The following is a 12,771-nucleotide window of genomic DNA, read 5'->3' on the forward strand; positions in this document are numbered from 1 at the left end:
TATTATTACAAGAGAATTACATGTAGCTTAAAAAAAATACATGAAATAAAATGAAAGCAAATTACTATACACAAGTTTGATTATAGTATATACAAAATTTCACAAAATATATATTAATATTGCCTAAAATTTTTTATTATATTTTTTTATGTAAAATTATAATAAAATTTAAATTCATGTTAATATTTGTTTTAAGAAGAAAGTAATTATGAAGAGAAATTGATAATAATCTATGTTGACCACACCATCTAAAGGTGGAGTCTTTCCAATATAAAATGATCAATCAAGTACAATCAAAGTATGAAATGGTGAGCACATGGGGTGAGAGTTCTTCTCATATATTAGTTGTTGTTGTGTTGTTTTTGTTGTTGTTCAAATAAAAAAAATTAATTATAATAATAAAAAATAATATTCATTTCATTTCATCTCTATTTGACTTTTGAGGCTAAAAACTCAAAAGTGTTTAATCCTTATTCTCTCATAGAAAACCTCTTATGGTAAGGCTAGAATGAAGGAGGAGGAGGAAGAGGCTACCCCTACACTACTACAATCTAATCCTCAAATCACAACACAACAATGCAAAAGAAAAGAAAACAAAACAAAACAAAAAAGATTCATTTTTTCATATAATGGAATGGACACTCTCTTCTCTCTCTCTCCACGAATAAGAATTTGAAAAACATTATTATAATTAAAAAAAGAAAGTAAATTTTAGAAATTTATATATATTAAAAAAAAAAAAGGCAAAGCCAAAAGGAAAGGTGGAGAGTCCACAATAATTGGCATCAAATGCTTATGGGGATTCGCACTGTTGCTGAATTCCAAGATCTGCAATAATCATCAATTATTCTTTTTTATTGAAAAAAAAAACATAACATTTATAATTTAAATAAAAAAATAAATAAAAATTGAAGCTTTTTTTTTTTTTTTTGGTTTTCTCAGCTTCCCCATTGGAGGAGCTCAACTAAGCTCTTTAAGCTATCTGTTTGTCTTTCTTTGGGGGAGAGAGGCGGAAAGTGATAGTGATTAACAAAAACAATCGTACCATAGTCCATTAAAACATATATATTTGAGCTTGACATCTTCTCCCAACACAGAAAAACAAAACAAAAAAATCAATTTTTTTTTTGAGAATAAAGATATACAAAAACTTGGCAGCCAATTAGGGCTTCGTCGGAAAGTTGGTTGCACCAAGGGAAAAGAGAAAAGAAAGTTAAGGGTTTGTTTTAGCTTTATCTCTATCACTCTTCCACTACCACTGGTACCTGTTTTTGGTGCGTGTAAGGTTTGTTTTTGTTTTTCTCAGCCATTTTTGGAGTTTCTTCGGTTTTCTATGGAGGTGGTTCGGACACGGATGAAATGGGGTTTTGAATTTTTCGGGTTTAATCTCTGAAAAGTTGGGTTCTTTTGAGGTTTTTGGTAGTTTTTGGCGGTGGGTTGTGCTTATTTTGTATTGGGTGTTTTTTAAATTTTCTTTTGGGTTTGATTCTTTGGAGCTTTGAAATTCAGGGGAATTAAGAAGGAAAGGGATGTTTTATCAGGTGGTGGTAGTTGTGCTGAAATTTTAAATTTTTGTTATGGTGGTGTGAGGTTTAACTATTGTTGAACCATGGAATCTTTGGTTCTTTTGCGCTAAAGCTTGAAGGTTTTGGTTTTGGAGCTGATAAGAGTTCTTGATTGGTTGAGGGTTTTGAAGGTTGTGTGAGTTTGGGAAAGTTTTGGTACCACTTTTTTCAGAGGTTTCTTTTTCAAACTTTTGCATAGGAGGGAGAGCTGGGATTAAGCTGATTTGGATAACTTATTCATTTCTTTGAAGGGAGTTGAGAATTGCTTAATGGTGGGGGTTATGGTTTATTAGAGATTCTGGGGAGAAATTTTGTTTTGGCAAAGAAAATGGCAACTGAGTCAAACGCAGGGTATCACTGTGAGGAAACATTCAGTTCTGCTTTGAATCGACACGCAATCTCTTTTCAGTCTGGGGCCATTAACAGCACCTGTGAGATGCTTCCCATGGGGAATTTTTATGCTGTGAATAGCAGTGCAGCAGCAACACCAGCAGGCATGGTGTTCTCTGGGAGTAGTTCTAGCATCATTAGTAACAATCCTGTGATTAGTCAAGCTGGCAGTTCTTCTAGTGGCTCTCTTCTTCTTGATTCAGTGCCGGGGCTCAAGCATGACGCGGGGTTGGCTGTTGAATGGTCTGTGGAGGAGCAGTGCAAGTTGGAGAGAGGCCTTGTCGAGTAGGTCATTCAGAACACGTTCTTTTGAATTGGATATGTATAGATTTACTTGTGTATACTTAGGATTTTGATGCTTATGAGTTACTAGTTGTGGTTATGTGAATTAAGCAGAATGTTTATTGATCTTATAGAGGCTTTTTGCTAGTGTGTCTGTTTGTGTTAGTCTTGCACATATGGCGATTTAAAGGATTTTAAAGGAGCTTTTGGAATTAATAATTTCGCGTACTCTTTGTTCTTGATATACTAATATGCAAATTCATTCTTGTTAGGCTTCAATGCATTATGATTTTGCTGTAGTTTTTGTTTTAGTTGCAGCTCTACTTATTTACCAAATCTTGTTAGTTGCTCATTGATGTTCCAAAGTTAAATATTTATATTCTTTTTCTATTTTTTATTTGTAGATATGCTAGTGAACCGAGCATAATGAAGTACATCAAGATTGCTGCCATTTTGCGAGATAAAACTGTTCGTGATGTTGCTTTGAGGTGTAGGTGGATGATGGTAAGGTTTCAATTTCAACTCCTTCAGTCATGCATTCTGAGTTACTTTAACTGATTCAGACATTTTAAACCGTAATTTGATGCTGAATTTTGTGTGGCCTTTTCGAAATGCTAAAATGCAGTTATCTTAGTGTAGTATGTTTAGGTGAGGTCTGTAGAATATTGATTTTCAAATAGTGATTAATATTAACATGCAAACTGACTAGTTTGCTGTTGCTATGTTAAAATCGCGCAGAAGTGCTTGCTCGTTACGTCTATTACCAATAAAGATTAGAGAAAATGCTTTATTTGTTATCACAGTGTGTGCTGTAGCAATGATTACTAATCCATATATTTTGGCGATATCATCTAGTTTTGTATTTATAGATGTGTAACAGTTATTTATGACAATGCTTATGAACATGATGCATGTTAGACCATACAAAGTAACAAAGTTATTATGGTTTTTGAGTTTGGTGTAATTTATGTAAAAATTTCAGAGGAAGCGGAGGAAACCGGATGACCTTATTTTGGGGAAGAAATTGAATAATAGAAAGGTATGTTTTTGTAACTTGTAAATGAAAGTGCACATTAATTGTTTCATGTTATGATCTATTCAACATTAAGTCTTTCCTTTTTGTTGTAGATCTTGTTTTGTTCGTCATTGCTACCTTTTACCACAGCTTATACTCTTACCTTCTGTAGATATACTTTAATTAATGCCAAAACGTTTTTCTCTCCATCTTATAAAAAAGGAAAAGGTACCTTGATAACTGTCTTAAGCAGCCATTGTTGGGGCATTCTGAATATGCTTCTGTTTTTGTGTTATGCAGTTTTGGGTAACAAACCATCTGTTCTAAATATATTTGCATATCGCTTTATTGCCTCAGCGAATTGTCTTGTGTGTCTATCTTAATTGGTTTGGCTGTATCTGTAAGTAATAGTTTGGCAAGATGCAATATTAAACTTTCAGCCATAGTAATTTTGTGATGCTCGGTAAGTACTTCAAGCTCACCAATTTGGATGTAGATTGAAGCAATATGTTCTAATTTGATGGTTTAGAATTTTAGAGGGTACATATGAGCTCTATATCATAATAACATTTAGGATATTTATGCCATGTCTGTCGAAAAGTGTTCAACCAAAAGTACATTGTAAAGAAAAGAATAGGCAAACATTTAATTCCAAAAGCAGATTTTTATGTTTTCTTAAGTTTCATGAGTCGGAAATATTTCTGTAATAAACTGTTTCGTGGACGTTTGTTTTTTAGTTTCTTTGCTTGGGGTTCTTACAATGTTAATTGAAAATCGTTTAGATAGAACTCATCTGCAGAAGATTAGCCTATGAGAGAAGGGTGCCCAAGTAGTTCTAAAACACCAACCAATTACACGATGTGTCATCCTATCAATACACTCCTCTGTAGAGTTGATGTCCTCGGTGGCACATATTGGGCTTACTTTGGGTCGCGCCCTTTCTATAGTTCTCTCCTTCTAGGGTGACACTAGAGGGTGTTGGCTCTAATACAATTAGTTACAACCACTTGTATAGAAATCACTTTCAAAAGATTAGCCTCTATGAAAGGAGGGTGTTCAAGTGGTTATAAACCACCTACCAATTCCATACTTAGTTATCCTAACAATTACTCTTTCAAAATTGTATTTCCAAAAACTTGTGTATTTGTTTATTTGTATTTCATACAAGGAGACAACTGTTATGGAATCGGTTATATTTAATTCCAAAACATAAAAGCCTTAATTAATGAAGTAATACTAAAATATGCAAAACCAATCAGATATTTTGTATGGACTATTTATGGCTCTGCAAGAGTGAGAAATTAAATCTCTTTCTCCTAAGAAAACCTTAAATGACATTCTAATTGTTACTAATCCCTTTCAACATCTTAGACATAAATTTTGAGTAGTGTCACAATAGCCCTAATATTTTGCAGACTTTAGCCCTAATATTCATGCACCGAGTTCCTAATGACATCTCAAATGGAGTTTGAGGACCTTGTAGGAAAGGTATTTTAATTTTGAAAGTTTACAACTCTTTGTTATCAACTGTATAGTTTTTAAGAAGATAGGCTGCTTAACCTTAAATTGATTTTGTTTGGGCTTTGATGAGTTGGATAAGTAGTTAGGCTCGTTGTTTACTTGTCGTGCTTGAATTGTTAGCTTTTGTAGGATCATCAAGAGAGTAATGCTAGAGAAAACACACACATAATGTACTCGATGCTGATTATGTCAGCTTGGAGTCGATTTACCAAAATACATTAGAGACCTTAAGGAAGAAATTAAAAACAAAGCTAACAAGGCAGAAGGAACTGCTAACACTACAAAAGAATTTTACATGAAATAATTGTTCACTGATGGTACTCCAGTTTATTATTGAGAATTGTTGCGCCTATTAAGAATTAGAATCCCGCTTGTGATGGGAGGAAGTGCCTTTGTGATCAAATTGTGGGGTATGCATGTCTTGTTAGGGGTTGATGTTCGTGACTACTATCTATTCATTCCCCGAAAAAAATCCCATCTTACATTTTTTGGGGATATTGTGGTACTCCATTTTTCGTTTATTGCAAAATTAGTGTCCTACATTATAATACACTTGCCTTGAGAGAGTAGATAAAATTGAAATGTTAAGCACTTTACTTTCGGTTATCTGACAACATGGATTACTTGCAAATTTGTGCAATGTAAACCTGTAGTTCTACGATCATTAACTACCATATTTTTATCTCCTGTGGTTAGTTTCTATCTTCCAAGATGAATTTATACCCCTTGATTTGATGTAGATATAAAAGTTGCACAAATTTTGTTTCAACTTAATTTTCCTTGAGTCATGAACAGCATAGATGATATTCTTGTTTTGATTTATTTAATCATATTATGTCTTTAGGATCTATTGTTGATTGAAGAACCAGTATTCTAAAGATCATGCTTCTTCAGGATAAGCTTGTGGAATCATCTTCAAAGCCAAGTATAGTCTCTGTTCCATCTTTCGACATGACTGGATATCCTTTTATGATGAATCATATGGGCCAGAATGGATGCTTGCCTTTCGAAGGTTAGATATTGTTTTTATGTGTTTTTCTATGCATATATATTTATACCGATGGCGTATTTTACTATCATAATTATTCTCTAATTCCTATTTGCTTAATAGAATTTCTAATGATTACTTATGGGTATTATTAAGCAACCCATATTGGGGTTATTATTCATTGAAAATGCACGTCTTTCTGTATCAAAACACATTTTTAAGTCATGGCATGCTTAGTACACCATTGTACAATATACGATTGTTCTGAACTACTTCTTCTTTGTTAGTCTCAGGAATGAGTAGCACAGCCAAGCATCTATTGGAACAAAATGCTCAAACTCTTAGTCAAATCACAACTAATCTCTCCGCTTACAAGGTAAACACAATGCACCTAATTCTCCCGATGATTCTTTTTATTAGTTAATATGCTCGAGATGTTGAAATGAAAAATTAAAGCGGTGTGTTTCAAAGTGGTTCCTTACCATTTTTAATTTTTGTTGGTCTGTATGTGCATGAAATTGATCTATTGGGGAGTCTTGCATTCAAGTTTAGTATGGTTATAAGCATATTTTTGTCCCTATAATATTTAAGTTTGACTATTTGGTCCATGAGTTTTTTGTGCTGACCTATTTTGTTTTACAATTTTGGCACATTTGGTCCCTTAATTATTAAGGAAAAATTTACCTAATGGACCAAAAATTTAAAAAAAAATTACAAAAATATATCAACACAGAAATTTTTTTATTTTTACTCTTTGAATTTTTCTATTACAAAAATACATTTTCAGTAAAAATAATAAACCGTTGTTTTTGCTGTTTTATAGCTTATTTGTAGTTGTATTATAGTTCTCGTAATATTATTTTTCTGGTTATTTTATAATTTATTTATAGTTGTCGTGATGTTGATTTTTCGTTATTTTTTAGTTGTTTTTATACTTTTTGCTAGCAAAGTTTATTTTTGTAATAAAAAATTTTAGGCTGTAAAATTATAAATAAAACATAAAAGAAGGGTATTTTTAAAAATTTTCCTTATTTAAGTTGTAACATTTTTGTCCCCAAATATGCTACTTCTTTACAAAAGAGACGAAATTGATGATGATGGCTATAATTTTCTTCACTGAATAAACTCCTCTTGGGGAATAAAATGTCAAAAATATTCTAACATAGAATTCTCATATTCTTAAATTTTTGTCTCTAGCATATATCAATAATTAAAAATTGACAAGTGACTTTATTGAGGAGAATTTCTTCTTTTTGGAAAAAACTGCCTTTCCATAACAAGTGAAGGTACTTGTCAATTTTTAGTTAGTGGAAGATATTAGAGATAGAAAATTGGGTCAAAATATTGATTCGTTGGATGCATTTGTACTGATTTCTTGATTTATTAGTTATGAATCTTGTGTTGGTGTTTGTTTTACCATGTTATGTTGTTCTGCATGTGTTTGATTCTATGAAGAAAAAAAGCACAGCCATTATTAGTTTTGTCGAAAATATATCAAATTCAGAGGATAAATTGTTAAGATTGAAAAGAGAAAAAGATTATTAACATAGAAATCTAACAATGCCAAAAACAATATATTTTCGGGTAAAATTAAAGATGTTGATAGTGGACATTGTTTTGAGGCCTGACATCTTATTGAATTTTGAAACAGTTACAGGACAACATTGATCTCTTCTGTTGTACGAGGAACAACTTAAATTCCATCCTGAATGAGTATGCAATTGAATTTTTACACATTTTCTTAAACAAAATTATAACATTATGCTGAACCCCTTTTGTTATACATCTGTTCTTTTGCATAATCTCTATAAAATCTTGTCTTTTCTATTATTGCAGCATGAGACATATGCCTGGCATAATGAGCCAGATGCCTCCGCTTCCTGTATCGATTAACGAGGATCTTGCAAATAGTATTTTGCCTAATACAATTTAGGTAAGTTCTCATTGTGAATGACTCACACCGAACACTTCATATCGTGTTAACGCACACTAGTAGTACTAAATGCTTATCAAGAAAACCGAAGGGTCAAGGGAGAGTTGTGAGTAGGGGGAAAGACTCGGTGATGTCTTTCGCCATTTTTCATGTAGGCTTTATTTTTGAACTACAAATTCGAAGTATTTCTTTTCATAATCGCGCGCCTCTCGCGCCTATGTTGTTGCAATGCAACATCAATTATATGCATTTCTTTGGATGTTAAATCTATCCTTGTGAATAATAATAATAATAATCTTTTGTCTAGAAATTCATAGGTCCGGATCCGCCGGCATATATTTTTTCTTTTCTGTGGTTGATTTTGCATTTGGGTTGTCTTTAGGTTCTTCTCATTGGTTCTTGTGATGTTGGGTGAATATGAATAATAATGCACAACAAATTTGGATGTAAAGAATTGATTTATTACCAATACAAGAAGACAAATGGATGACCTTGATGGGAGTGTACCTAATAGTTGAGCTTCTCTCAGTGTACTTGTAAGATCTCTTTTAATTTTAATTTATTTTTATGGTTTAAATCTTTTGAGGGAGTAAAGGAAAAAGAGTCTGTGGTGAGGACTCAGGAGCCTTTTAATTATAGCTTAATTTGAAAACATTTTACATTATGGACTTTTGACTGCTTCCCATAAAATCTTGGGCATCAAATTAGTCTTTTGGAGTTGGTGTTTTCTGGGTTTTTTGTACTGTTTCTGAAGATAAATGTACTCTTGTTATATAAATAAAAATATATTGTGCAGAAAATGAGTGATGAACATGTTTTTGTGTTTCTATTTCACTTTTTCTTGTTTATTATATATTCTAATGGAAATTGTTGGTGTGACATGTGTTGTTTCCATGGTTTAATGATGTATATAATTGCCTTTATTTATTTATTTTTTTTTGCTCCAAAATCTTAAGTTATATATTTTTGTCCTTTTTAAGTTATTATATGTAGAAGTACAATTTTGGGGGTTAAATTATAGTAAATAGTTAAATAATATGCTAAACATACACCAGTTATAAGGTTTATGGCCTTCAAATATTGTAGGAATAGGCTGGGAGAGTATTTTTTTTTCTTTTCTTTCCAAAATTAATATAAACAAAACAATAAACAATAATAATAAATTAAGATACTTTCAACAAAGCAATAATAATACAACAAAAATAATAATCAAAAGATTAAGTTCACTTGGATATGAATCTACATAAACAAGTAGGTACAAGTCAAAATTCAAATTATTTGATAATAAATTATAGGAGTTTTTAGACCACAGAAATTTTTAATTTTTTTTAACTGTAGGGTGGAATTTTTTTAAAAATACTTATACTGTGTACTGTGTTATGTTTTTATGGTTGTTCTACGGTTATTTTTTAATTGTCCGACTGTTGTTTTAATTGTTCTGTTTTGTTTTAGTTGTGTGATAGTAAAATTGTAAATTTTTACTTAAAATTCAATATTTTTGTAAAATTTCCTAAATTAAACTAACAAATAGAGAGAACATTTGGGTTGGGCTTGAAAAGAGATAAAAATAATATTAGGCTAAATTCAATAATTGCCAAACATTTACATTGTATACCCACTGCACTTTACTCACTAAAATAAATAAATGAACTAACTTTTGAGTTAGGAATCGGACAAAGAATTGTTCTGTGACTTTCTTTATTCATGTGAAGTTTGAAGTGTAAACTTGCCTTTCTTTTGGCCTTGGTGAATATTTATAAGAAATTAAGACTTAAACATATGCTCTCAAGTGGTTTTCTAATGATCACTGCACTTTTTAGTGTAATGATGTAGTTAGGCATCGACTTGAAAATTACTATCACGAATTGAGATTCAACGTGACATGTTTTGCACTTGAATTTGGGGGATTCAAAAAAATTTAACATGCCGTAAAATAGAACTCAAACTATTTGTTACACACAAGACTTTTATTTATACGCTTTTTAATCTTATTTTCGGCGTGTTAAATTTTATAATTTTTTTAAAATTTTAACGAATGTTCTTAATAACTACAACATAGACAATAAGAAAAAAAAAATTGGACTTAAAAATTCTCTCAAATATGATAGAGATACATCAGTGGACCGTTTTTAAGGCATTCCATGGTAGAATTTTTTTATAATTTTTTGGCTTGTTCTTTGAGATTTGGAAGAAAAACTCATCTCTTCTTTTCCTCTAATTCTCTTTAGCCAAAGAAGTAATTTTGGCTATCCTTCCATCCCTTTTTATCCTACACTCTCCATATCCTTATATTTTTCCTTAGTTTTCGTCTCAATAATGAACTATATATGTAGTTTTCATTCAAAAAGTAAATTAAAAATGAAAAAAAAGAAAGAAGAAAAAAACATGTGGGTTGACCTACCACAAACGTGAGAAATCATCAAAAGTAGATCGCATCAAATGTTGATTAAATAAGATTATAAGAGTAGAAAGTATAATATATTTATGATATATTTATATGAAATAAAAAGGGGGGAAAGAAAGAAAACATGTTTCTGAAACCAAGCATGTGCAATTAAAATAGAAAAAAAAAATAATCTTAAATTTGAAAAGAGTTGCAGTATTCCTATACTATTATTACTTTATTATATTTAGTGATCATACAAATCAAATTATAGTGTCCATTTCTAGGCATTACAGACTCCATATATCTTTTCTCTTCTAATAATGCACTTTAATTAATGTAAAGGATCCCATTCCATATCACCACCATTATTAAGATCTCAATCAATAAATGTACGGAAAAATAATTGTGATGTGATTAATATTTTTTTTTTCTAAAAAAAATGTTATGTGATTGTTAAATTTAGTAAAATAAATATAGAGAAAATACTATAATTTTGTGCGCCTCTCATATATTTTAGGAGAATTGTTGTGGATATGCAATATTTTTTTATTTTGTTTAGTTTTACTTTTTTATATTTTCTTTTATTTTTATGTTAGTTGTTTGCATTTCGATTTTATGTTGTTTCTATTTTATAAAAATTATTTTTATTTCTAAACAATGTTATTTTTATTTTTAAAATTAAATAAAAAAAATTAATTATAAAAGTATAAGTGATAAAACTCCATTTATACTATATTTTATTAAATAATAATTTAGATATATTGTGTGTTTGTAGGAGTGATTATCCAATTCCAATTGATACTTTCAGACCTTTGAACAATATATTAGTGTTAGTTATATTGAAAATTAGCATTTTAACAATTTCAGAGTGCTAGACACTATGGTATCTTTTAACCATTCTCATTGAAAATATGTGACCAAAATTGAATATAAGATATCTAATAAGATAAATTTTGTTCCTTAGTACCTTATATATGCTTCTTATATATAAATATTAGTACGATGAATCTTATTATTTAGAATGTGAGACTCTTAAATAAAGTTAATAGAGGTGAGAAAGTTGGATGAATGGCATTGGTAATGGTAGGGATCTAAAAGGGTATAACTTAAGAATGTGCTATTTTTCATATTTGGGTAGTTAAGTTTACATGAAGATATTTTTTTAAGAGTGAACGGAGTTAACGAGGGGAGCTAGGTTTGTTTAAAAAGGTGGGATTTAATGATAATTGGGTGAACTTAAACAAGCCAGCTTTTTCATCCTTGACTTCTTCCACCTCACCTCGACCAACACCCCACCCCACACCCACACTCCTTCTTTCTCTCTTTCTTTATTATTATTTATTCCATCTATTTCTCTTTCATATATTCACATGCAACATCAAAACAACACTACTTCAAAAAATTAAAAAATTTCAGATTTCGGAGCCCACAGTATATCCAAAAGATATTTCAACTCTTTATAATAATAAATAAATAATTTTAACTTTTTTTTTTTTATATTTGATAAAATTTTAGGCTAATTAGTAATTTTTCCTTCGAAACTTTGACATATACCAAATTATATCCCCTAAATCTTTTTGTCTGTTTAAAATTCCCCTGAACTATAGAGATTGATAAATTTAAAGACTTTGGTCTAATTTCATTCAATTTTACTGTTTCAGTGTGTTTATGTACTAAAACATACTCTCCAGACTTTGATATCTACCACATTATGTCCCTCAAATTTTGATATGTACTAAATCATGTCCCTTGAATTTTTACATGTTAGAATTTTTTTTACTAAAATTAGACAAAAGTCTTAAATTTAACAATCTTAATAGTTCAGGAAGAATTTTTAACGGCAAAAAAATTTAAGGGCATAATTTAGTACATGTCAAAGTTTGAGAAAAAAATTGCTAATTAACCAAAATTTTACGCAACTAATATAAACACCATGAACAATGTAATTTAGAAGAAAACAGATTTGTAGTAATCAATAATGTCTTATAATACAATCTCATTCAACTATATATAAGAAATCATTCCCGATGCATAATTAAGGCAATTGGAGATGAAAAAGCAAAATAAACAATAAGCTACTCTTGAAATTTAACTTATCAAGCAAAGCTACTTATTTTTCCATCATTTTTTTAATCAAACAATGTGCATATTATTATCATAATTGGCTACCAAATTCTTTTTAATTTTATAAGGGACCATATATATACACGATTTTTTCCCTCTAAATTATGATCTCTGTAGAATTTTATTTTTTTATTTTTATATTTTTTTTCGGTTGCATTGCTCATCTAGGTAGCTATTAGTTATATATATAGTTACAGTAGGAGAATCTTCAACGGACATACATAAATTGGTAAGATTATCCCACTAAAAATGAAAATGTATATGTCTCTTAGTTGTTTAGACTCTACTAAATTAATATCACGTTAGTATTATATAAACAAATTATTTAAATATATAAATAAATTAGAATACAATTACATATGGAATATTTGCAAGCGAATTTTATAATTCAAAGAAATTTTTTATGGTGAGAAGACAAAGTCATTATAGTTGGAGAATAAAAAAGAAATTACTCAAAATATTTTGAAGTGGTAATATACAAACAATAAAATAAAAAGGAGTCGGACCAATAATATAAATGTATGTATTTGAGTAGAGTATTGTTTTTAGACACTAGTAGTACCTAGC

General features: G+C 30.2%; 1 protein-coding gene across 3 annotated transcripts; it reads left to right on the top strand.

The window, feature by feature from the left end:
- The first annotated feature begins 638 nt into the window (after nucleotides 1-638).
- On the top strand, nucleotides 639-8,494 carry LOC115722536 (uncharacterized). Of its 3 annotated transcripts, none has more exons than XM_030651772.2 (8): nucleotides 639-2,240; nucleotides 2,642-2,741; nucleotides 3,220-3,276; nucleotides 5,668-5,785; nucleotides 6,055-6,137; nucleotides 7,413-7,474; nucleotides 7,598-7,694; nucleotides 8,077-8,494. In XM_030651772.2, exons 1-7 carry the CDS (start codon nucleotides 1,894-1,896, stop codon nucleotides 7,692-7,694), a joined length of 864 nt encoding a protein of 287 aa, XP_030507632.2. In that variant the 5' UTR covers nucleotides 639-1,893; the 3' UTR covers nucleotides 8,077-8,494. The 3 variants fall into 3 exon arrangements, with proteins under 3 accessions (XP_030507632.2, XP_030507631.2, XP_030507630.2); XM_030651771.2 differs by having other exon boundaries at nucleotides 648-2,240; nucleotides 6,049-6,137; XM_030651770.2 differs by having other exon boundaries at nucleotides 648-2,240; nucleotides 6,049-6,137; nucleotides 7,598-8,494.
- The last annotated feature ends 4,277 nt before the right edge of the window (nucleotides 8,495-12,771 follow it).

This window comes from Cannabis sativa, chromosome 9 (assembly GCF_029168945.1).
Source record: "Cannabis sativa cultivar Pink pepper isolate KNU-18-1 chromosome 9, ASM2916894v1, whole genome shotgun sequence".
In the NCBI taxonomy this organism is placed as follows: Eukaryota; Viridiplantae; Streptophyta; class Magnoliopsida; order Rosales; family Cannabaceae; genus Cannabis; species Cannabis sativa.

Bases quoted from the DNA above. Each gene is read 5' to 3' on its own strand.
- LOC115722536 (XM_030651770.2), top strand. From the start codon at position 1,894: ATGGCAACTGAGTCAAACGCAGGGTATCACTGTGAGGAAACATTCAGT. The intron at 3,277-5,667 runs GTATGTTTTTGT...ATGCTTCTTCAG, and splicing joins AGAAATTGAATAATAGAAAG to GATAAGCTTGTGGAATCATC. The intron at 6,138-7,412 runs GTAAACACAATG...ATTTTGAAACAG, and splicing joins CTAATCTCTCCGCTTACAAG to TTACAGGACAACATTGATCT.